The 24,552-nt window shown below is 41.2% G+C and overlaps 1 protein-coding gene and 1 long non-coding RNA gene across 4 annotated transcripts in view; one reads left to right on the forward strand and one right to left on the reverse strand.

Annotated features, from left to right (window-relative positions):
• gnas (GNAS complex locus) overlaps window positions 1-24,552 on the reverse strand; it is a 360,976-nt gene that overhangs the window by 241,915 nt on the left and 94,509 nt on the right. The window contains exon 1 of one of the 3 annotated variants that reach the window (XM_041205310.1): window positions 733-1,509. The exons of 1 other annotated variant lie outside the window; for it this stretch is intronic. In XM_041205310.1, coding sequence (XP_041061244.1) covers window positions 733-877 — 145 coding nt within the window. In that variant the 5' untranslated portion in view covers window positions 878-1,509. Of the gene's footprint in view, window positions 1-496; window positions 609-732; window positions 1,510-24,552 lie in introns of those variants that run through there. One more of the 3 variants, XM_041205311.1, reaches the window with a different exon arrangement.
• The window catches only part of LOC121287436, a 78,923-nt gene continuing 55,879 nt past the window's right edge, over window positions 1,509-24,552 (forward strand). Inside the window, exon 1 of the long non-coding RNA XR_005945189.1 lies at window positions 1,509-2,024. This is a non-coding gene — a long non-coding RNA (uncharacterized LOC121287436). The remainder of the gene's footprint in view (window positions 2,025-24,552) is intronic.

Here is a 24,552-nt window from a genome sequence, read left to right on the forward strand (position 1 = left end):
AAAATATATAAACCTCTTCACCAAGCCTAACATTTGCAGCCTCCCTCGAGCAACTAATAATATATATTATCTCTGTTTAATACTTGGGCCCATGTTACATTAAAACCCATTTCCAGCAGCAACCGGCCTCCATGTTTATGCTATTAACAGGCCTTCCACCTCCTCAAACCGCCCTCCCCCACCCCCCATCCCATCCCATCCAAAAAGCAACACACTTCTCAAAAAACAAACAACGCAACAAATTTACTGTTTTGGAAAAGAAACATCCAGAATTTGATGGCCACAGAGGCAATAACAAAAAAAAGTCCCTTCCAGCGACGACAGCAGCAAGCCTCCATGTTGTATTATTTTTTTAAGCCAAGGACCTGCAGCGTTTTTAAAAATCCCCACCTTTCTCTGTGTCAAAGGGCTTGAATTAAAGGTTTTCTTTAATGTAAAACAAAATGAGGGAAATGTAATTATAATCCCCCACACAAATAAATCATTTAATTCACACCATCAGGCCCTCTTCTCCCCCAGCTCAGAAGCCATTTCCCCACCATGGTCTGTCAGTATTGCGACTTCTAGATGTTTCTACAGCCGGTTTTTTTTTTGGGGGGGTGGGGTGGTGGTATTGGTGGCCTTTCCAGCCCAGCCTACCCGCCTGGGGGTTCCAGCTGTCCCTCTTCAACCACACCCCCCTCCCCCCCCCACCCCCCTCCCCCCCCCCCGAAAAAAAAGCCCGGCACATACCCAGCAGCAGGAGCCGGTGTGTCGCCCGGTAGATCTGCTTGTCCTTCTGCAGCTGCTTCTCGATTTTCTTGTTGGCTTCGCGCTGCGCCTTCTCCTCGTTCCTCTGATCCTCGGTCTTGCTGTTCCCCAAACACCCCATGGTCATCCGAGAGATGAGCGGCCAGCAGCAACCGCCGGGCCCCCGCTGCACAGCCACCCTTCAGAGCCGGGGACAACACACAAGGGAACCGGAGAGAGGGAGAAGGGGGAGGGAGAGCGAGTGCCGGGCTCCCCCCTCCCTCAGCCGCCAGGCCCCGGACCAACCGCTTCGAGAGAGCGCCCGCCCGGCCCCCCTCTCTTCAAAGCCGCCAAGAGCAAGCGAGAGGCCCCGGACCCCCGGCCCAGCCTTCCCCCCCCTTCCCCTTCTCACCGCCCAAATAACAAAGATGGAGAAGGGGGGGAACGGGGAACCCAGCCCGGATTCTATGTAAATTAATGAATAATTCCACTCGGCCTCCGCCTCCCCGAAATCCAGTCAGGATGAAGGGCTCCCCACCACCCGGCCTGTCCGCCCGCCCGACCGCTTCACTGGCGACTCCCCGCCTACAGGCGGCCGCAGCTCTCGCTTTTTTTTAGGGAGAAGGCTGGCTGAGGTGGGGCTCCTGGGCACAGGGTGGGCTCGGCTGGTGAGAGCGGGGCTTCCTGTGTCGGTGAGAGACGGGCATAGGCTGGGGGGAGGCCTCGGCTGCACTGTTCCTGCTTCCCGGCCTGGGGCTGGGCCCGGAGATCCTCTCAAATGTAAAATATCCTCTTGGCTCCTTCTTTTCTGTCCTTTAGTCGCTCTGGATTTTTTTTTTGTCGGTGCTTCGTCCTCCTTTTTCCCCAGAAACTATATTGCGAAGGTAAGAAATGGAGGTAAGGCGGCGGCTTTACTCTTCTCGCTGTTAATTCCTCGCTCCCTTTTCCTCCTCTCTTAATTTGCCACGATGTAAATTTTCTCGCTGAGTTCTTATTTTTCTCCGAGTGGATTTGGTTTTTTTTCTCTCTCTCTCTCCCTCCCCACAGAATAAGATATGCTTTTCCCCTCCCCAGGGTAAACTAGATTTTCTTTCGGGTTGTCTTCCCACTGTATGAAGCTTCTGCTTTTATTTCTCACACCACCGGTGGTTTTCTTCCTTTTTTCTCCCCGGGTGAATGTGCACTTTCCCGGGTGTAAATCCTCCCCCTTTGCTGGCAGCCTGGTTTGTAGTAAACACGAGCCCCAAGTCTTCTGGATAGATATAAAAAAAGGCGTCTCCTCTCCTTGTCCCCAGGTATGTAAAGTTTTTTGTTGTTGAATATTTCTATATATAATATTTATATTTTTACAGGGAGCAGCTCTGGCTGCTGCTGCATATGTAGAGAGGCGGAAAAAAGCAGAGAGACAGACACAGAAACGGGTGGGGCAAACAGCAAAACTGTACCATGGGTACCTCCACTCTCACATGATAACACAGCGTCACTGCACTACATGCCAAGGCGCCCTCTTTAAAAAAATTCAGACAAGGGCACCAACACAGACAATATATACAATTAGGGAAAACCAAATACATTGAATTTTGCCCTTCAGGATAACATGTTTAGCATACTTTCACTCGACTTTGCATTCCACCAAAAAATAACTTATTTAGATTTAATTTCTTAGATTCTGGAAAGGTCCAATCAGATTGAAAAATAGTAAATGTAACTCCTCTATTCAAGAAAGGAGAGAAACAAGACAAAGCAGGAAACAACAGGTCAGTTAGCTTAAAACTTTAATAGGGAAAACACTAGAATCTGTTATGAAGGAGGCTATAGCAGGGCACTTAGAAAATCTCAACATAATAAGTATAGTCAACATGGTTTTGTGAAAGGGAAATCATGTTTGATTAATTTATTTAAGTTATTTGCAGATGTAACAAGCCACATGGTTAAAGAGGAACCTGTACATATGATGTGCTTAGATTTCTAGAAACCATTTGACAAGGTGCCACATCAAAAATTACAACACAAAATAAGACAACCCATGGTATAGGTGGTAACATATTGGCATAGATAAAGGATTGGTTAGCCAACAGGAAACACTAAGTAAAAGTCAGTCATTTTCAGGTTGGTAAGATATAACATGTGGAGTGTCACAGGGATCAGTGCTGGGGCCTCAACTATTTAAAATCTCCATCAATGACTTGGATGAAGGGACCGAATACATGGTTGCTAAATTTACTGATGACACAAAGATAGGTAGGAAAGTAAATTGTGAAGAGGACACAAGGAGTCTGCAAAAGGGATATGGATAGGTTAAGTGAGTGGGCACAAATTTGGCAGATGGAGTATAATGTGGGAAAATGTGAAGTTGTCTACTTTAGCAGAAGATAGAAAAGTAGTATATTTAAATGGATAAAGATTGCAAAACTGAAGTACAGAGGGATCTGAGTCTCCTAGTACATGAATCTCAAAAAGTTAGCATGCAGGTACAGCACATAATTAGGAAGGCAAATAGTGTTGTCATTTATTTTCCAATCCCCTTGCAATAAAAGTAAGAATGTTTAGCTGCAGTTGTATAGGGCATTGGTGAGACCACATCTGGAGTACTATGTACAGTTTTGGTCTCCTAATTTAAGAAATGAAATAATTGCATTAGAAGTAGTTCAGAGAAGCTTCACTCCACTGATTTCTGGGATGAAGGGGTTATCTTATGAGGAAAGGTTGGACAGGCTGAACCTGTATTCATTAGAGTTTAGAAGAATGAGAGATGATCTTATTGAAACATATAAGATCCTGAAGGGAATTGACAGGATGGATGCTGAAAGGATGTTTCCCCTTGTGGGAGAGACTAGAACAAGGGGACATGGTTTAAAAATAAGGGGTCTCCCATTTAAGACAGAGGTGAGGAGATTTTTTTTTTCTCTGCAGGTCATGAGCCTGTGAAACTCTCTTCCCCAGAATATTTTAAGGCTAAGTTAGATAGCTCCTTGACTACCAGGGGAGTCAAAGGGTATCAGTGGTAGGCAAGAAAGCAGAGTTGAGGCCACAATCACATTAGCCATGATCTTATAGAATGGTGGAGCAGGCTCAAAGGGCCAAATGGCCTACTCCTGCTCCACCATTCAATAGTTCCTATGTTCTAGGCAAGAGAAATTCTGTTTTAAGTCATTTCCATGCTAAGGTTTGCAAGTGTACTACTTCAAGCATACCTGTAAACTATGCTATATTTTTCTGTATTTGAAAACTTGCTAGCATAATTTCAGTCACATTTTCATGTTTGACTTTTAGTAGTGTTCCTTTCACTTCACTGTGTACTAATTTTCAAAATACAGTTCTTGTGTTAATAGCCACAAAGGTTCCTCCCCACACATAGTTTGAAAACCAGTAGTTTTATTCAATTTATTTGCACAATTTGTTTTCTGCAAAGGTTCATAGTACATTTTGTTATTTGTACATAAAAAAATCATAAACTGACATTGTGTGCCCATTTCAGTTTTAGGAAGGTCCAACTCAGAACAAGCTAGGGGGAAATAAGGTTAGCCAACATTTTATTTAAAGTAATACCATATAGAAAATTTTAAATATGATGATGGATTTGTTCAGAGAGTTGTTCTTTCCCAAGATGGCATTATTGATGTGAAAGAATCATACCAGCAGTCATTATGATGGTGAAAATAATATTGTAGTGGAGGTTGTTGGCCATTTTTCTAGGAAGAAGATTCCACCCCTCAACTTGGGACTACTAACATGTGAGTATTGAGGGTTGGAGGCATATTGGAATGTTTGCAACGCAGCAGGACCTACTTATAACCAAAGTTAATGTTTTTTTCTTTGCCTTCTCAAGCTAGGGATGCAGTGAGGTAATGTTCACTTAGTTTAAGGACTTAGTTTAGTGATGTGCAATTATCCCTTAAATTTGCTGGCTTGAGTGTGGTTCCAGGAGCATCTACAGGCCTCCAGTATCTAATTGAAGTGGTCATTCCTGTGTGTCTGTTTAGACAAGGAAATCAGCACTGAAATGTTGTGAAGTATAGGACCTTTCACTGATTCCCCGCCACCACCAGTCTAACGCTATAGAGCACAAATAAATCAGTTAAGTTAGCATACATTTAGGTTTGAATCTGGGACCTTCCTACGTAGCTCAGATCCAGACTCTATGATCAACTGAGCCACCAATCAAACTCAAAGTGGTGCATCCCATAAATATGCTAGCATTTTTTAATACATTGATCATATAAAAATCTTTTCTGAATCTGCACAACAGGATAATAATTAATTGTTTTTTTCAAAAAAAAAATTATGTCCCCTACTATCATGCAGATGCTGACTTGTACTGAGGTATATTTCCAAAGTCCATTGGCACCTCTCCGTGTAGCCAGTCTTTATTTCCAAACCTTGAAAAACTATTGAAACATGCTCAGTAGCATGACTGAGTCCAAGTCTCTCCTCACCCAGATCACTGAATACTGTAGGAATCCTGGTTTACTTTAACCATCCCTAGAGGTCAATTGTAGAACCCCAAATACTCTCTTGACTGAGATCAACTAAGACAATATAAACTAGGAATTAATCCACATGTTGGGCCAAATATTCCTGGAAAAATAGCCCATGTTAGCAATGCATGCAATAATTAATCCACAAATTGGCCAACAAGTTCAGGGGAGTTGCACATCTCCAGAGTTTGCTGGTCAATTTGCCTTGCACAAGCGACATCTCAAAACTTCTTTAAAATAACTGGGGCTAAGGGTGAGATTTTACATTAATACCTCCTTCTGTGCCATAATGACTGTATTACCCATTATACTCACACAGAATATATATATATATATATATATATATATATAGTTAAAGATTGGGAGAATCTCTACAAAATTTTACAGCTTATGCTGTTAGACTGTGGTCTAACTGATTACTACTAATTAACAGAGCAAGTTATCATCTTAAAAATATGATTATTGTTCATACAAAGCTAATCAATCTCTCCAGTCCAGAGAAGGAACAATTTAAACTAGAGTCTCATTCTTACAGCATATTGTTTTTAGAGATTTTAACATTTTCCTATTTTTAAAATCATTTACTTTTACTTTGTCTCTTCTATCTTGGTCCAATGTTTTCCACCTCTCTATTACTATTTCTTTACTTGATATGACTCTCTTTCCCAGTCTTTCCTCTTACTCAATTTTTGAATCTCATTGGTTGAGATACTGTTGGACCTGTCATTCACTAAGATCCTAGATGCCCTCACAATGCCATTATCAGCACGTCCAGCAAGTTATGGCACAAATTACTGTATAGAAATTATGTTGCTGGAAAAAAATCTCACTAAGGGCATGAACTACAAGATGTCCCACTCCAGCAACCTTTTATTTCTAGCTCAGCAGAGTGCCTTCACTCATAATCCATTGAAAACCTCGGGTTGAAAGCCCTGCTACAGGACTGAAACAGTTCTCACCAAAGTCACAAACGACATCCTGTGTGACTGTAAAGTTCCCTCTCTCTCTTTCTTGAACTGTCTGCAGCTTTTGACACAGTTAACCACACCATTCTCCTCCAATGCCTCTCCACTGTTGTCCAGCTGGGTGGGATTGCCCTCACCTGGTTCCATCCTTATCTATCTAATTGTAACCAGAGAATCACTTGCAATATCTTCTCTTCCTGATCTTGCACCATTACCTCTGGTGTTCCCCAAGGATCTATCCTTGGACTCTTCTTATTTTTCATCTACATGCTGATCCTCAGTGACATCATCTGAAGGCACAGTATTAGCTTTCACAAATAAGGCTGCTGACACTCAGCTCTATCTCATCACCATCTCTCTCGATGATTGCACAGTTGCTAACTTATCAGACTACTTATTTGGCATCCAATACCTAATGAGCAGAAATTTCTTCCATTAACTATTTGGAAGATTGAAGCCATTGTTTTCCATCCCCGTCCCAAACTTTGTTCCCTAGCTATCAACTTCATCTCTCTCCCTGACAACTGTTTGAAATTATGCCAGTCTGTTTGCAAACTTGGTGTCACTTTTGATCCTGAGATGAGCTTCTGATCTTGTATTCATAACATCAACTGACTTTACCCAGTCTCAGCTCATCTGCTGCTGAAACCCTCTTTCATGCTTTGTTAGCTCTAAACTAGACTTTTCAACCACACTCCTGGCTGGTCTCCCATATTTTACCTTCATTAATCTGAGGTCATCCAAAACTCTGCTGCCCGTGTCTTAACTACACCAAGTGCCCCTGTGCTCACTGACGTACACATGCTCCCAGTCAATCAACGTCTTGATTTTTAAATTCTCATCCTTGTTTTCAAATCCCTCCATGATCTTGCCCCTCCCTATCTCTGCTGTCTCCACCAGCCCCACAACCCTCCAAGATAATTGAGCTCTTCTAATCCTGGCCTCTTGTGCCTCCCCAATTTTAATTGCTCGACATTGGTGGCCATTCATTTAGCTACCTAGGCCCAAAACTCTGGAAACCCCCCCCACCTTACACTTCTACACCTCATTTGCCTTCTTTAAGATGCTCCTTAAAGCCTACCTCTTTGACCAAGCTTTTGGTCATCTGACCTAATATCTCTTTATGTGGTGTCTTAGTTTCATAATGCTCGTGTGAAGCGCGTTGGGACATTTCATTACCATATAAGTTATTATTATTTCTGATCAATCACTAACTTCTCTTTCCTCTTCATTGTATCAAATACTAAAAGCTGAATAGATTTCTTGCCAGAATAGTATTTGTGGATTCTTGGTATTAATCAATCAGCAGCAGTATTCAAGGCTATAAAAACACCTTCTTCAATATTATTTATTGAATTGCTGTATATAATACACATTAACTATGTGCTAGAATGTGTATATGACATGACACACTAACTTTACATTTGCAAATAACATATGCTAAAAGAAAAATGAATCTCCCACCATCAATGTTAGACTCGAATGCAAGGGTGGGAACTTGAGTATTGAAGCATGACCTCAATCAGAGTCACACTGGATAATTATTCATTTTCAATAGAAAAATGAATGCAACGCTTATTTGAAATAGGACGCACATCAAAAATTGCTTTAGTCAGGGAATTCTGTTTGGATTATTAACTTTCAGGTAGAATATTCACATTAATAGTGATACAAATTTAAACATTGTTAGACAAATATTTTTTTATTAAGGGACAAAGTAATATCATTCCCTCCAAAGGGTTTGATTAGATAAGTTGTTTCCTGTTAAAAGTACTATCAAACAACACCCCAAAGCAGTTGATCACAGATACCATTACTGGGAAATTCAGCTTTGACATAAGTTAGTAAAACCAGAGATTTTTACTAGGATATCTTGAAAGAAATGCTATGATCAACTTTTGGAAAGTGAATTAAAGATACTATACAACACAACTAAAAAGTGCTTCAAAATGTTGAAAAAATTGATTTTGGTCAACAAGTTACCCAATCAGACTGAATTATTGAAGTTTGCATTAGAATGTATGCTGGCATCTGGTCGAGAGCTTTCCATTTTTATTTATTTTTTTCTGACATGTCAATCAGCTGTCTAATGCCAATAAGGTTACCATTCTAACAGTTGATAAAAATCACACCATTTCAACCCAACGTAAGTTATAAATTCATTAATATTAATTGAGAATGATATAAATTTTTGCTTTGTTTCATCTGTTGGAAGTCCAAATGTATTATCTGAGGCACTGTAGACAAATGGAATACAGTTCAAATCAGAGGAAAGCGCATACATTTACCTTATTAACACAGTTGTAATGTTGTAAAATACTTGTCCATACTCTAAACTGAAACAGTGAACAGAAATGATGAGAAAACCTGTATATGTAGGAATTTTAAAAATATATTTTGGGGGAAAAGATTTCTGAAAATAAATTGCTGCAATTAATTCAGGAGGCATACAAGATATTTATTAGGATGCAAATGAGATTTCAGTGTCTTTTCAGATTAGCCCCAGCCTGTTTAGTCTTTCCTGATAATCATACCCTCTTTGCTCTGGTATCATCCTTGTCAGTATTTATTTTTATGCAGTTTCTCCAGTGGCTCTGTATCCCTTCCTTAATGTTAAAGTTGGAACTTGTACAGCCTACATTTTCAGCTTTTGACACCTGGCAAATACTCATTGTGGACAATTAATAGACCTTAAAGGTATAACAGTGCGAATAATTATAATTCTGCACTGTTATTTTGTACAGACTTTAAACTCTTTTTCACTATGTTACAGTTAACTGGACCACTGAAATGAATGACAGAATTGTATTTTAACTTATATAACAAACTAAGCTTTCAAGTCAGTTATTTACTTAGTTTTCAAGTGTCCTGTTACCAACACAAATGTGCATTTCTAGGTACAGAGTCCTCTTGTGCATCACTGGAAAGAATATTATTGATTACAAACAGAGGAAAGCAAAAACGTATTCTAAACTAATCCTCTGCAATGTGTTAACTCAAACTATAACACAAAAAGCTGTTTCACTCAAGCTCATTTCCCCCACAAGCCATATATAAATTGGGCTTTCCCTAATTTATTTGACCTCCTTCTGGAAGTAACTAACCACAAGCACAACTGTGAAGACCATCAAACCTGTGAAACTTTTGCTGACCCTGCCAATGGTAAGTGATATAACAATTCCAAGATTTCAGTCAAATATTATAATTCACATTATGGAACCAGCAGACCTATTCTGCAGGGGACCTATCCACATTCACAGAGCCAAACCACACTATTCCTGAGTATTTATTTATGGCTATAATCTACAATCTCATTCATAACCAAATATTTATTTACCTTTTTTTTTAAAAATGCCAAAATGTAATTTGTTTTTAAATATCCGAGGAACGTTATCAAGGAAATGGTCGGACAAGGATTTAAGATCTGCAAGAAAGACTGAGTTGCAAACCTGTTTAAACAAATAAGTTATATTAATGTTCAAGAATTACCTACATAAAGACTATCCACAATGTAAAACCAAAATGAGTATCAATATTCACCAATGCGTCTCTGAATTTAAATATATGGACCTAAATGGCAGGCTTACTGGTCAAAATCAAAATAGGTTGAACATAGGAAACCAAAAACTGATACTAATTATCAACTTTCTTTTGGAAAGTTCAACATGTGTTCAAGTTAGTAAGATCAGAGATTTCAAGACATTTTTTTAAATCAGCCCGAACACAATAATGTGATCCACATTCTTGTGACTAAAATTTGAAGAGGAAATATGAGCACACCTAGAGGCTATGCTCCAAGCCACTTGGAGAGCCACTGAAAAGCAGCAACCAGAAGATTGCATTGGAAGGGGATGGAGTGGGTTAGGAATAGCAACTAAATTTTACTGACTTATCTGCCTCCTCGTTGGTCTATATTCAAGCCTTCCAGACTGTCCAATCCTGAGGTTGAAATGCCGTGTTTATAACACCGAGATGTTTCGGATGCCCTCTGCCAAGGTACCCGACAATCCTCGAGAAAATGAGGGGAGGAGCTAGAACAACAACACTCACATCATTGAAATTCAAATTTCATGTCACGGGGAAGCCCACGGAAATCTTAGGCATTGTGTCAGGCTGAGACCTGACACAACTGATCTCTTCCTTTCCTTGCACCCAGGGCAAGGAAAATATATCCTTACAAATCTTCCCTAATAGGATACATGTGGAACTGCTTACTGGTAATCTAGAACCTAGCCTGCAGTTTTTGACTTGCACCACACCTCAATGAACTCAAAATTTGAATGGTGCTTGTCAACGCTATAATACAACAAATTTACAGAAGTAATATACAAAACTGACAAGATAAATATTCTTTACTAATACTGAAAGATATCGGTCTTGGATATAATATTCATAATATCCTCTTCCCATTACTTCATTAACAATACATGTTGACCTTCCAACCCCAAAATCTCATATTCCTAATTAGTTATAAAGAGTTTTTTTCTGTCCAAATTCCCAATGGAGTGAATAGGATGAATCTCATTTAATTATTCCTCCATCTCAAGACCTTCCTTTCCTTTTCTTGTTATGATTTTTAAAAAATTCTCCTCCCCCTTCCTTATTTCTCACAGTAGTCTGTTTGCTGTTGGGCAGGGACAACGAAGGAGGAAGGATAATATAAGTCAGGATAGTGAATGACTTGGAGGAGAACTTGCAGGTGGTTGTATTCCCATGCACTTGTCTTTCTAGGTGGTAAAGGTCATGGATTTGGAAGATGCTGTTGAGGAGCCTTTGCAAGTTGCTGTAATACATCCTTAAAATGTTACGTACTGTCACCAGTCTCCCAGGAGGGAGTGAATGTTTAAGCTGGTGGAAGAGCTATCAATGAAGCGGGCTGCTTTGTCAAGCTTCTTGACTGTTGTTGGAGCTTGATTCATCTGAACAGGTGAATGGTATTACATTACACGCCTGACTAATGCCTCATAGATAGTGGACAGGCTTTGGGGAGTCAAGAGGCAAGTTACTTGCTGCAAAATTCCCAGCCTCTGATCTGCTCTTGTAGCCACTGTATTTATGTAGCCATTCTAGTTAAGTTTCTAGTCACCCCTTAGGATGTTAATGGTGGAGATTTCAGCGATGGTAATGTTGTTAAAAGTCAAGGGAAGATGGTTAGATTCTTTCTTGTTGGAGATGGTCCTTGCCTGGCACATGTGGCACAAGTATTACCTGCCACTTATCAGCCCAAACTTAAATATTGTCCAGGTCTTGCTGCATGTGGGTATAGACTGCTTCATCAATTGAGGAGTTATAAATGGAACTGAATACTATACAATGAGCGAACGTCCCCACTTCTGAGCTTATGATGGAGGAAAGGTCACTCATGAAACAGCTGAAGATGACTGGGCTGTGAATACTACCCTGAGGAACTCATGCAGTGATGTCCTGGGGCTGTGAGATAATTGGTCTGCAATAAGCAACCACCTTCCTTTGTACTGACACCAGCCAGTGGCGAGTTTTCCAATTGCATTCAATTTTGCTAAGGCTCCTTGATGCCGTGCACAGTTAAATGCTGCCTTAATGTCAAAGGCAATCACTCTCACCTCACTTCTGGAATTGAACCCTTTGTCCATGTTGGACTAAGGTTACCATGAGATCTAGAGCCAAGTGATCCTGACGAAACCCAAACTGAGCTTTCGTAAGCAAGTTATTGATGAATAAGTGTCACTTGATAGTACTGTTAATGTCACCTTCCATCGTATTGCTGATGATTAGGAGTAGACTGCTGTGATGGTAATTGGCTGGATTGGAATTGTCCTTTTTTTGTGAACAGGACATAGCAAGCAATTTTCCATTTTGAGTGAATATCAGTGTTGTAGCTGCACTGGAACAGCTTGGCTAGAGGAGCCGTTGATTCTGGAGCATAAGTCTACAGTACAACAGCCAGGATGTTGTAGGGACCATAACCTTTACCATATAGAGCCCACTCAACTATTTGATGTATTTTTTTCAGGTGTGCCTAGAACTGATCCTTCACATCTTATTGAGCCAAGGTTGAATCCCTGGTTCAATGGTAATGTTAGAATAAGGATTATGAGAGGCCACAAGGCTATAGATGAAATATAATTTTGCTGCTGATGGCCCACAGCACCTCATGGATGCCCAGTTTTGAATTGCTAGATCTGTTCTGAATCTATCCCATTTGGCTCACAGCATGATGGTGTCTGCAGGATGAAGATCATACAGGTAGACTGGTGAGGATGAGGTCAAGCAGGTTTTCCATTCGTCGGTTTTGTCACCACCTGCTGTAAGCCCAGTCTGACAGCTATATTTGTCGGGACATGTGTCTTAGTTTTGGGTGTTGAAATCCCCTCCCTAGAGTGTGTTCTATGCCCTTTCTACCCTCATTGCATCTTCCAAATGATGTTCAACATGGAGGAGTACAGTTTCATCAGCTGAGGGAGGGCTATAGCTGGTTTTCTTGTCCATGGCTAATATGATGCTGTGACTTCATGGGGTCAGAAGTCAATGTTGAGGACTCCCAGGACCACTCTTCTTGACTCTATACCACAGTGCCACCAGTTCTGGTGGGTCTGTCCTGCCTTTGAGACAGGATGTACCCAGGGATGGTGATAGAGTTGTCTCAGACATTGGCTGAAAGGTTTGCATTTGTATGACTATCTTTTTTTTCTGTGGGCATTGCTGTCAAGGTCAGCATTTGTTGCCCATCCCTAATTGCCCTTGAGTGATTTGCTAGGCCATTTCAGAGGAGAGTTAAGAGTTAACCACATTGCAGTGGGTCTGCGGTTATATGTCAACCTGACCAGGTAAAGATGGCTGATTTCCTTCCCTAGAAGACAGTAGTGCATCAGATGGTTTTTACAACAATTGGTGATAGTTTCATGACACCATTACTGAGACTAGCTTTATATTCCAAGTTTATTGTTGGAATTCAAATTTCACCAGTTTCCGTGATGGGATATGATGTCCCCAGAGCATTAGTGTAGGTTTCTAGTCCAGTGGCATTACCACTATGCTACCATCTCCCCGTAAATGTGTCAGGTTGTTCTTGACTAGGCTGTGAGACAGCTCTCCCAATTTTGGCACAAGCCCACAGACGGTATTAGGAAGACTCTGTAGGGTCCACTAAGTTGTCTTCACTTTGTCTTGTCTGGTACCTAGGTCAATGCTGGGTGGTCCATCGGTTTTATTATTACAGTTTTATGCAGTAGCCTGATACAACTTCCTGGCTTGCTAGGCCATTGCAAAGGCAGTTAAGAGTCAACCACATTGCTCTGCGTCTGGCGTCATGTGAAGGCCACACTGGATAAGGACAGCAGGTTTCCTTCCCTAATGAGCATTAGTGAACCGGATAGGTTTGTATGGCAATCTGGTACCTTTACAGTCACCATTACTGATACTAGTCTTTTGTTCTTGATTTTACTTAATTAATTCAATTTAAATTCTGAGCTGGCATGGTATGATTTGAACCCATTCTCCCGTGCATTAGCCCAGGTCTTTGGATTACTAATCCAATAACATGCTACCATAGCCTCAACTTCAGCTTTTGTGCACACCACCCCTTCATTCTCAACTCCACTATGGTCTAAGTTTCAAACCCTCAATTTCCTTCTAAACATCTGAGTTCTAGTTCCTCCTATAGGACCTTTCTTGAGGAGCTTTGTCACAGAGGTGGGCTTCGTCAACCCTCCTACTGCTTCCTTCTTGGGTTCAGCATCCGTCCTTCTTTTCACATCATCCATGGGACATTTCTCTACTTTAAAAGCATTGTATAAATACATATTGCAGTCATTCTTAAAACGGGCCCATATAATTGACCTCAGCACTTCTGGGCTAAGACAAAAGTTTAGCAATGTCCCTGCACTTAATGATTTAGTGATCTCTGTGGGAAAAGTGTATGCACTAAGGTTGGGAATTAAACAAATTGGGTTCAGTTATAATCTGCCTAGCCATCAGCATTCAATCTTGATTTTTCCAGGGCTGTCCATCCAAATTTTTGTGGGGGTGGGGGGGAAGGGGCAGTTCTGGGGATTATAGATGGCTATCTTAATCTACCTTCACCACTCCCTTGGTTTCTTGACACAGCTGCACCTCAAACAGATGGATGCTTCATTTGAATAGTCATTTGTTGGAATGTACACCATTTCCTGCCATTTTTATAGACATGACTCATTAATCACATTCAGGTAATGGGGTATCCAGGATTCCAAGATGGCAATAGTATAGGGGGACCATTGAAAGGAATAGTAACGTGAATAGTAATGTTAATGTACATTTATTTCGACAATTTCCTCTATTTTTGGCACTTTATTTCCTCTGGTCCTTTTCCTTTGTCTCAGTTGTTAATGTACTATTATTTTTGTATTCTGTGTCTAGCACCATGATTTGTGTCAATGGATTTCCCCAATTGAAATTCCCCTACATGATGTTTCTTTGGAATCAAAGGACTGCCTAAAGGGTTGTCAGTTACGTCAGACTGCAAAAAAGATGCCCTGTGCTGAAACACACCTACACACATTTGCATTGGTTGATAATTAGTCGTAATAAGAGGCTCCTCCTCTCTGAACCTGGATAGCAGGACCAATATATGTTGAAATATATTAATAACCAGAACTTGAGCATTTAGGGCATAATTTCAAGTTTGCCGATAACCAAAAACTTGGAAATATACTCAGTGAGGAAGATAGTAACAGACTCCAGGCGGGCATAATAAGACCAGTGAAATTGCTGAATCCCCACTATCAACATCCTGGGGGCTTACCATTGAACAGAAACTGAACTGGACTAGCCACGTAAATACTGTGCCTACAAGAGCAGGTAAGAGACTAGGAATCCTGCGGCGAGTAACTCACCACCCGACTCCGTAAAACCTATCCACTGTCTACAAGGCACAAGTCAAAAGTGTGATGAAATACTCTCCACTTGCCTGGATGAGTGCAGTTTCAACAACACTGAAGATGTTTGACACCATCAAGACAAAGCAGCCTGCTTGATATGCACCCCTCCATAAACATTTAATCCCTCCACCACCAATGAACAGTGGCAGCAGTGTGTACCATGTACAAGATGCACTGCAGGCACTCACCAAACCTCCTTAGACAGTACCTTCCAAATCCACGACTGCTACCATCTAGAAGGACAAGGGCAGCAGATACATGGGAACACCAGCACCTTCAAGTTCCCCCCCAAGCCACTCACCATCCTGATTTGGAACCATATCACCATTCCTTCACTGTCGCTGGGTCAAAATCCTGAAACTCCATCCCGAACAGCACTGTGGGTGTACCTACACCACATTGACTGCAGGAGTTCAAGAAGGCAGCTTACCACCACCTTCTCAGGACAATTAGGGAAGGGCAACAAATGCTGACCCAGCCAGCAACACCCGCATCCCATAAATGAATTTTTAAAATATCTTATGAGGCAAGGTTGTGCCTGTATCCATTCGAGTTTAGGAGAATGAATGGTGATCTTATTGAAACATATACCGAGGGGAATTGAGAGGTTGTTCCCCTTTGTGCGAGAGACTAGAACTAGGGGACGATGTTTAAAAATAAGGGGTCTCCCATTTAAGACAGGGATGAGGAGAATTTTTTCTCTTGTGTATCGGTGATTGGTGGAATTCTCTTCCTCAGAGAGCAGTGAATATTTTTAAAGCTGAGTTGGATGGATTCTTGATTAACAAGGGAGTCAAAGGTTATAAGGGGTAGACAGGAAAGTAGAGTTGAAGCCACAATCAAATCAGCCATGGATTTCATCAAATGACAGAGCAAGCTTGAGGGGCCGAATGGCTTACTCATGCTCCTAATTCATATGTTCATACGGAATACCAGGCAAAGGTGAGAAAATTGAGTGAAGTACAGATCAGCCGAGATCTAACAAAGACAAAGCAGGTCCAAGGGACAGAATGGCCTACTCCTGTTCCAATATGCTTTATGCCCCATTCCATGTTCCTAAATGCTAGATAATGTTGGATGCTTGCTTTTTCAACTGCATTCCAATCATAGTATGTCACATCAAAGAAGGTTTGAACATAGGAACTTAGGAGCAGGAGGAGGCCATTTGGCCCTTCAATTTTGCTCTGTCACTCAATAAGATATACTGACTTAACGTGGTCTCAAATCCACTTTCCTGTCTGCCCCCAAGAACCCCCTTGTCGATTAAAAATCTGTCTAATACTGCATTGAATAAATTCTATGACCCAGCCGCCACTGCTTTCTTGGGTGCTAGGATCAAAGTAAGTGCAGTCTGATTGATGTGGTCAAACATTAGTGCAAGTTCTGGCACACCTAGCTAGCAATAATAGCAAGAACAATGAAAATAGCAAGAACAATGAAAATAGCAACTTCCATTTATATAGCAAAGTGACTTGGGGCACTTCACAGCAGTGTTATCAGATGAAACGTGTAACTGAGTCACCTAAGGAGATAATAGGACAGGTGACCAAAAGCTCAATCAAAAAGGTAGGTACTAAGAAGCATCCTAATTAAAGAGGAAAGAGAGGTTTATGGAGTCAATTCAGGAGCTAAAGACCCAGACAGCTGAGGATACAGCTGCCAGAGAGGGCAAAGGAAATTGGGGATGTGCGAGAGGCCATAATTAGAGGAATGCAGTGTTCTTGGAGGATTGTAGAGCTGGAGGAAGTTGTTATCGATAAGAAGAGTATGGCCAGGTCACAGATTCAGGATTTGAACTCAAGGATGAGAATTTTAAAATGGAACCCTCCCCCCCACTCACTTGACCCTCCACTCAATCATGCATGATATGTTTTCCCCTGACACCAATCACAGAAAGGTCCTAGTAAAATGATGATGCCCATTGTTGGCATCAAGTTATAAATATCATCTAATATATATGTAGGATGGATCATTAGTATTAACAGCGGCAATGAAATAATGTAGTGTTAGTTTGTGCACCTCCTGTAGGTGATCCTACTGTGACAATTAAACCAGAGTGTATAAATTTTACTTTAATGGGATATTTTCTTGTCAAATTAACGATATTGTACAATGCAGTTAGTTATTTATAACACTTCGAATGATAACACTGATTTTGGTCACTACCTCGGTCTTCATTAACACGATCTGCACATTGCACCACATGAACACGGTGACAGTAAATTTGTATTTGGGGGGAAAAGATTCAATACTTGCAACCCAGATAAACCACATAAGATCTTCTCCATTCTGTAGAAGAATTAGATGACTTTCTTCTGTCTGGATGCATGATATTATTCAATATAGCTATTTCATACAAGGGTGTAATTGGACTCTATTTTATCAATAATCTCAGTAGAAAGATCAAATGACTTCTGAACAACAAAGTGGAATGACTGAACAACATAATTCTACACTGTCAATGAGAAGCACTGGAGCCCTCAGCTGTCTCTGTGCAACACAATTTTGAAAGAGGCCAGAGGACAAACACAATTGTATCTGTGTTTTCTTGATCCACAAGTCTGAAGACTTTTCAGATTGCTGCTTCTCCTGACAATATATTTACAATGAAACACAATTTTATCATGATATTTCATTTCTCAAAAAACTCATAGGTAAGTAAACAAAAGGACAAGATTGGAGTCAACGGAAGAGCTCTTGAGAATCCTGTGCAGGATAAAACCAGTTGCTGATTCACTGAGCCCATTACGCACTCCTGTCCCGGCATTTCATCCCACAAAGTCTGCTCACAGTAAACTTCCATTAGCAACAAAATAAACAACTCCAGGCATGATTCCACCCTATGTTCGCAAGATAATTATGGATGACAAAGGCCATCTAGCCCAGCTTATCTCATCCACCCAGAATGACATACGTATTCTGAGCAGGAGTAAGCCATTCGGCTCCTTGGTGCTTCTCTCGACAATATATCTTCAATATCTACTATGAAGATATTGCTCTTCCATTTGGTAATGTTGCCTACATTATCCAAGTGACTATAACTCAAAAGTACTGAATTGGCTGTACAGCAGTTTGGAACAGTGTGAAGAGTGTTGTATAAATGTAGGTTTTGTCTTTCTTTTATTACACCTGCATGCAGTAGGCAGAGTGACTATAGCAATGGTGACATTGGAGGCCCAATGCTGATTCTGTAATCACAGAGCAATCAACTCATGTTAGGAAAGTGGCTACAAAAAAATCACTACATTTAGAAAACGATTCAACTCAGTAGCTAATACCATGTTACCACTCTGACTTCACTGGCACCAACCCACAATATGCAATGGCATCTGCTCCTTTTATGCTCATGACTCTATCCCCAGGATTTGCCAATCAAAAATGTACCAGCAGCTCAGGAAAAATATAGATTGAATTGTTGATCTGAATTTTTCAGAGAAGAATGATATATGGGAAAAAATTCAGTGCGGCCTTAACTCAAGAACTGGATTTCTGTCCCCCTCCCCAGAAGCTGACATAAAACTTATATTGTACACTGTGAATTTACAGCCTAAAATGGAAAAATATTATTAAGAAACTCCAACAGCAAAAAAAGTGAGAGCAATATCTTGAGAGAAATCATTTCTAGAAGCACTTCAGTCATAGGATTGGGTTTCTATAAAGGCCCTTTATGGTCAAAGCCCTTTATGCTGTTTCTCTGGGATTTCAATGTATTTTTTGGCCAAAGTTACAATGGATGATTGGGATACCTCACCCCCAGAGACATTTTAAAACCTTTCTTTAAGTAATCTCTCTGTGACAAATACAAATTTCTTTCCCAGGCTTTGCAAACAGGCTATAGTGAGTCAACACCCTGTTTTGCAGCAATCCCGGTTTTAAGTTTCTTACGTTTATTTTGATGAGGCCCAAGATTCTCAAGCCTCTGGTACATCAACACAGCATGTCATCAGAATTGTGTCTACTTTAGTGCATAATGAAAATTTTAACTGCTATTTATGTGCTGGTTTAAATTCAAAAGAGAATTTCGAGAAGTGTACAATATTGAATGTTGTGGTACTAATTGTTAAAAGTGACACCCTCACCCCACGAAGCCTCATCCCAACTTCTTCCCAACTCTCTTGTCCACTACGCCACCACCCCAGCCAGCAGCATCCAACTGTCTCTAAAATAATTAGAAATTTCACTTGAAAATTTTCAACCAAGAACACACTCAGTTGCTGTGCTGCTGCTGATCTTCGGGCAGCTTTGTGGTTTTCTGGTGGGCATTTAAAAAAAAAATCAATCAAAATGCTGCCCGAAGGTCAGAAGCAGCAGCGCAGCAATGTGGCAAAACTGACCTGACAGACTGGCTTTTAAAAAAAAAATTGGAACAGTCAGTCTGACGGTTCTGATTTTTTTTTAAGCCGTTTTTCAGGTCTGAAGCTTAGACAACGAGAAACTCCATTTAAACACCAAGCCCACCCCACCACCCAAACACCTAGTGTTTGGCACAATCTACACTCTCCTCTCTTGGGCCCTGGCTGGAAGATTATTGGTCAGCCAGGAGAGCACTGGAATAATTGAAGGTTACAAAAGTATGGATGAGGGTTTCAGCAGCAAATGTATTGAGGCAGGGACAGAAATGGGCAATATTAAAGGTGGAATTAGGTGGTCTTGGTGATGGGGAGTTTATGGGGTTGAAAGCTCAGTTCTAGGTTAAGTAGGGTGCCAATGTCATCAGGGCCAGAGAGGCAAAAGTAGGCTTTGCTATCTGCTGCAAAGACATTGGCAATTACCGTGAAAAATAGAGCCAGCAAATGCAAATCCACTCCCTATGGGCATGGGATCTGATATTTTGGAAATGGTACAGTGAAGTGGCAGAGGACAACCCTTCTTCCATTGGTCTCATGGAACACCACCTCCTACTGCAAGCTAGGAATCAGGTCTTGAGTCTGCAGGCAGTAAACGAACAGCCCATGTCTGCACCTTGGGTGTTTCTTTCATGTTTGCTTGGCAACAGCTGAGAGCAGTTTGTGTTGATGTTTCAGAATTTTTGACCCTACTGCAACAGTACCTTGTGTCCCCATGAATAAGGTCAAAAGACCTGGAGACCATTTTTGTTTGTCAGGAGTGGTGGAGAAAAGAGGAGGAAAACACTACCTCAAGCCAATTTTTCCTCTTCCGCCTTTTTTCCTGTTTCTCTCCCCACTTCGTCCCTTGCAATTAAAGGCTGGAAGGCAACATGCTCCTGGATCACTTACCAATGCTACACTGAAACCAGCTACAAGAAACAGAAAGAAATCAAAGGAACTTTCCATTTTCTACCCTAAATGGGGTAGTACTTAGTACTTGGCAATTTCCATCATTAGCTAAAATAAAAAATTCTTGTTAACAATAGGGCACAACCCCCACTACTACATTAGAACTCTTTGGAAGAGATGTATAATTTGGCTCTGGAATAAAGCATTCAGCTTTGGCACCAAAGTTTCTTTTTCTTCCACGTTTTGCTCTTTATCAACAGCACAATTATTGACTTCAAAACTAGATGCTGAACATTTCACAGTATTTTGTGGCTGCTGCAAGGCTTCATTCAGGAATGTGAAAACCATTTTGGAACAATGAGTTTACTGTAATTTCCCCCATTAGAACTTCAGGGAACTGCGCAAGGAGGGCAAGATGTGTAAAAAATGATTTGACAATTTCAATAAGCGAGGATCAAGTTTCTAAAAATAAATGTCATGAGACAATGTTTTTGTGGTTTTGTATACTGTAGTAATCCAGTTGGCCATGTAACAGTAAACATATAAGCACTTGAATATGAAAAGCAACATTTATTGGTACTAATTATATAAAGATGGAATATTAGAGGATGCAACTGTTCAGAATATTTACCTATGTTTCTTCGTACTCTGGTTTTAAAGTTATGCTTAGTAATAATACTGCGAGAGAGTAAATGCATTTAAGGGTACAAAATGTCAACTGTTCAAACAAGTTCTTTTAAGCACAAAAGTCTTCATTTTAGGACTCTTGCCTCCCTGAAATTACATAAGAGCAGCAATCACTCCCGCATCCTTCGGTAATATTATACTGAAATTATCCACTAAGGGAGCACATGAAAATGTCAGAAAAACTCTCCCAAATTCCTTTCCATGTGCATAAGGAGTTTGGTTCTGCTCATTGACTCCTCATGGTGGTGCAGCTCACGTTATTAATTAAATATATTGGGATCACAGGTGAAAGTTTATTCCTGACCGCTCTGGAGCATAGTGTTTTAATACTCAATACACTGTGCTATCTTTGAAAAAGAATTTATGTTGAAAACACTTCTAAATTCTTACCGTTTGCTGCATTATAAAATTGCCTACTAACTCGAGTATTTGAGCCAAGCATCATGTAAAAATTAGACCAGCATTTAACCTTTACAACATAGCCTACCTGTGCTTCTGTCTGCCCTGCCTGTATCACCTTGATGCTTAACTTCTCAAATGTTCTACTAGTCAGCCAGCACAAATTAGAACTTATTCAGAATATTGTGACCCATATCCTCGCTTGAGAAAATTCTGACTCTTCATCACTTCTGTGCTTGCCATTAACTCTGCAACTCAGCAAATTTGATCTTAAAGGTCCCTTTCCTCTCTTTCAAATCCCTCCACCGTCTACCTTACTTTATGTCCATGATCTAGAATCATAACACAGAGGGAGACTATTTGGCCCATTAAGTCAATGCCAGCTCACTGCAAGATCAATCCAGTTAATCCCACTACATCTTTCCACTGCAGTTTTTTCCCCTTCCCATTAGATGTTCCCACATGAACCTTATTCTCCTCTGACACTGCTGTACTCCTTGTCTCCCATTTCTTCTGCTCCACCCTCACGGCAAAGTATTTCAAGACATCCTAGTGGATTGAGAAACTGCTGCAAGAATTACTGATGTTGATTCATCACATTCTCTCTTTAAATGTTATGGGAAAAATTACAATATAATGTGGAATAATAGGACTACTTTCCTTAAAATTACATCAATAATTTTAAAAGCACAATATAAACAAATAATTGAAAACATTTTAGAACACAAAGGAAGACAAGTTTGATATGGCCTTGCCACGAAGAATGGAGTGGTCCAAACAATCTGTCCTTAAATCAACAGCCACATCATACTTTATGTTAAGAAAGGAGTTCCAGGATTTTGACCCAGTGACAGTGACAGAACGGCAATATAATTACATGTCAGAATGGTGTGTGACTTGGAGGGGAACTTAGAGAGGTGGTGTTCCCATTCATCTGCTGCCCATGTCCTTCCAGGTGGTAGAGGTCACAGGTGGAAGGTGCTGTTAAAGGAGCCTTGATGAGTTGCTGCCTTGTGTATCTTGTAGATGGTACACAGTTCTGCCAGTGTGTGTCAGTGATGGAGGGAATGAATGTTGAAGGCAGTGGATGAGGTGCTAATCAAGTGGGCTGTTTTGTTCTGGATGGTGTCAAGCTTCTTGAGTGTTGTTGGAGCTGCATTCATCCAGTTAAGTGGAGAGTATTCCATCACACTCCTGACTTGTGCCTTGTAGATAGTGGACAGGCTTTGGTGAGTCAGGAGATGAGTTACTCTCTGCAGAGTTCCCAACCTCTGACCTGCTCTGTAGCCACAATATTTATATGGCTGATCCAGTTCAATTTCTGGTCAATGTTACCCCACAGGATTCAATGATGGCATTGAATGTCATGGAGAGATGGATACATTCTCTCTTGTTGGAGATGGTCATTGCCTGGCGCTTGTGTGGCATGAATGTTACCTGCTACTTATCTTCCCAAGCCTGAATGTTGTCCAGGTCTTGCTGCATATGGACATGGACAGCTTTAGTAGCTAAGGAGTTGTGAACGGTGTTGAACATTGTGCAATCATCAGCAAATATCCCCACTTCTGACCTTATGTTGGAAGGAAGGTCATTGATAAAGCAGCTGAAGATAGCTGGGCCAAGGACACTATCCTGAGGAACTTCTGGAGTGATATCCTGGAACTGAGATGATTTACTTCCAACAACCACAATCATCTTCCTTTGTGCAAGGTATGACTCCAATGAGTGGAGAGTTTCCCTCAGCTCTTGAGTTCAGCTCTTTTGTTTGGATCAAGGCTGTACTGAGATCAGGAGCTCAGTGGCCCTGGTGGAACACAAACTAAGCATCAGCCAACAGGTTATTGCTGTCAATGCGCTGCTTCATAGCACTTTCAATGACACCATCAATTTACTGATGATCGAGAGATGGGTCAGTAATTGGCCATTAGATTTGTCCTGCTTTTTGTGTACAGGACATACTTGGGCAATTTTCCACATAGTCAGGTCAATGTCAGTGTTGTAGCTATACTGTAACAGCTTGGCTAGGGGTGTGGCTAGTTCTGGAGCACAAGTCTTCAGTACTATTGCTGGGATGTTGTCAGGACCCATATCCTTTGCAGTATCCAGTGCCTTCAGGCATTTCTTGATATCACATGGAGTGAATCAAATTGGCTAAAGACTGGCATTTGCGATGCAGGGGACCTCGGGAGGAATCTGAGAAGGATCATCCACACAGCACTTTAGGCTGAAGATTGTTGCAAATAATTCTGCCTTGTCTTTTGCACAGATGTGCTGGGCTCCCCCATCATTGAGAATGGGGGATGCTTGAGGAATCTCCTCCTCCTGTTAGCTGTTTAATTGTCCACCCCCTTTCATGACTGGGTGTGATCTGATCCATTAGTTGTGGGATCGCTTAGCTTTGTCTATCACATGCTGCTTCTGCTGTCTGGCATGCAAGTAGCCCTATGTTGTAGCTTCACCAAGTTGACGCCTCATTTTTAAGTATTCCTGCCATGCCGTCCTGTACTGTTCATTGAACCAGAGTTAATCCCCTATCTTGATGGTAACAGTAGAGTGGGGAATATTCTGAGCCGTGAGGTTACGAATTCTGAATCAAGTACAATTCTGCTGCTTCTGCTGATGGCCCACAGCGCCTCGTGGATGCCCAGTTTTGAGTTGCTAGATCTTTTCGAATTCAATCGCATTTAGCACAGAAATAGTGCCATATGGCATTATGGAGGGTATCCTCGATGTGAATTTGGGACTTCTTCTCCATGAGGACTGTGCAGTGGCAATTCCTACCATCACTATCATGGACAGATACATCTGTGATAGATAGATTGGTGAGAACAAGGTCAAGTAGGTTTTTTCCTCTTGTTGGTTCCCTCACCACCTGACGCAGCTTTGTCCCTTCAGACTCGGCCACCTCGGTCAGTAGTGGTGCTACCGAGCCACTCTTGGTGATGGACATTGAAGTCCCCCACCCAGAGTACATTCTGTGCTTCCTCCAAGTGGTGTTCAACATGGAGGAGTATTGATTGATCAGCTGAGGAGTGGCAGTAGGTGGTAACCAGCAGGAAGTTTCCTTGCCCATGTTTGACCTGATGCCATAAGAATTCATGGTGTCCAGAGTCAATGTTGAGGTTTTCCAGGCCATCTCCCTCCCAACTGTATATCACTG

Source organism: Carcharodon carcharias, chromosome 14, assembly GCF_017639515.1.
Source record: "Carcharodon carcharias isolate sCarCar2 chromosome 14, sCarCar2.pri, whole genome shotgun sequence".
Lineage (NCBI taxonomy): Eukaryota > Metazoa > Chordata > Chondrichthyes > Lamniformes > Lamnidae > Carcharodon > Carcharodon carcharias.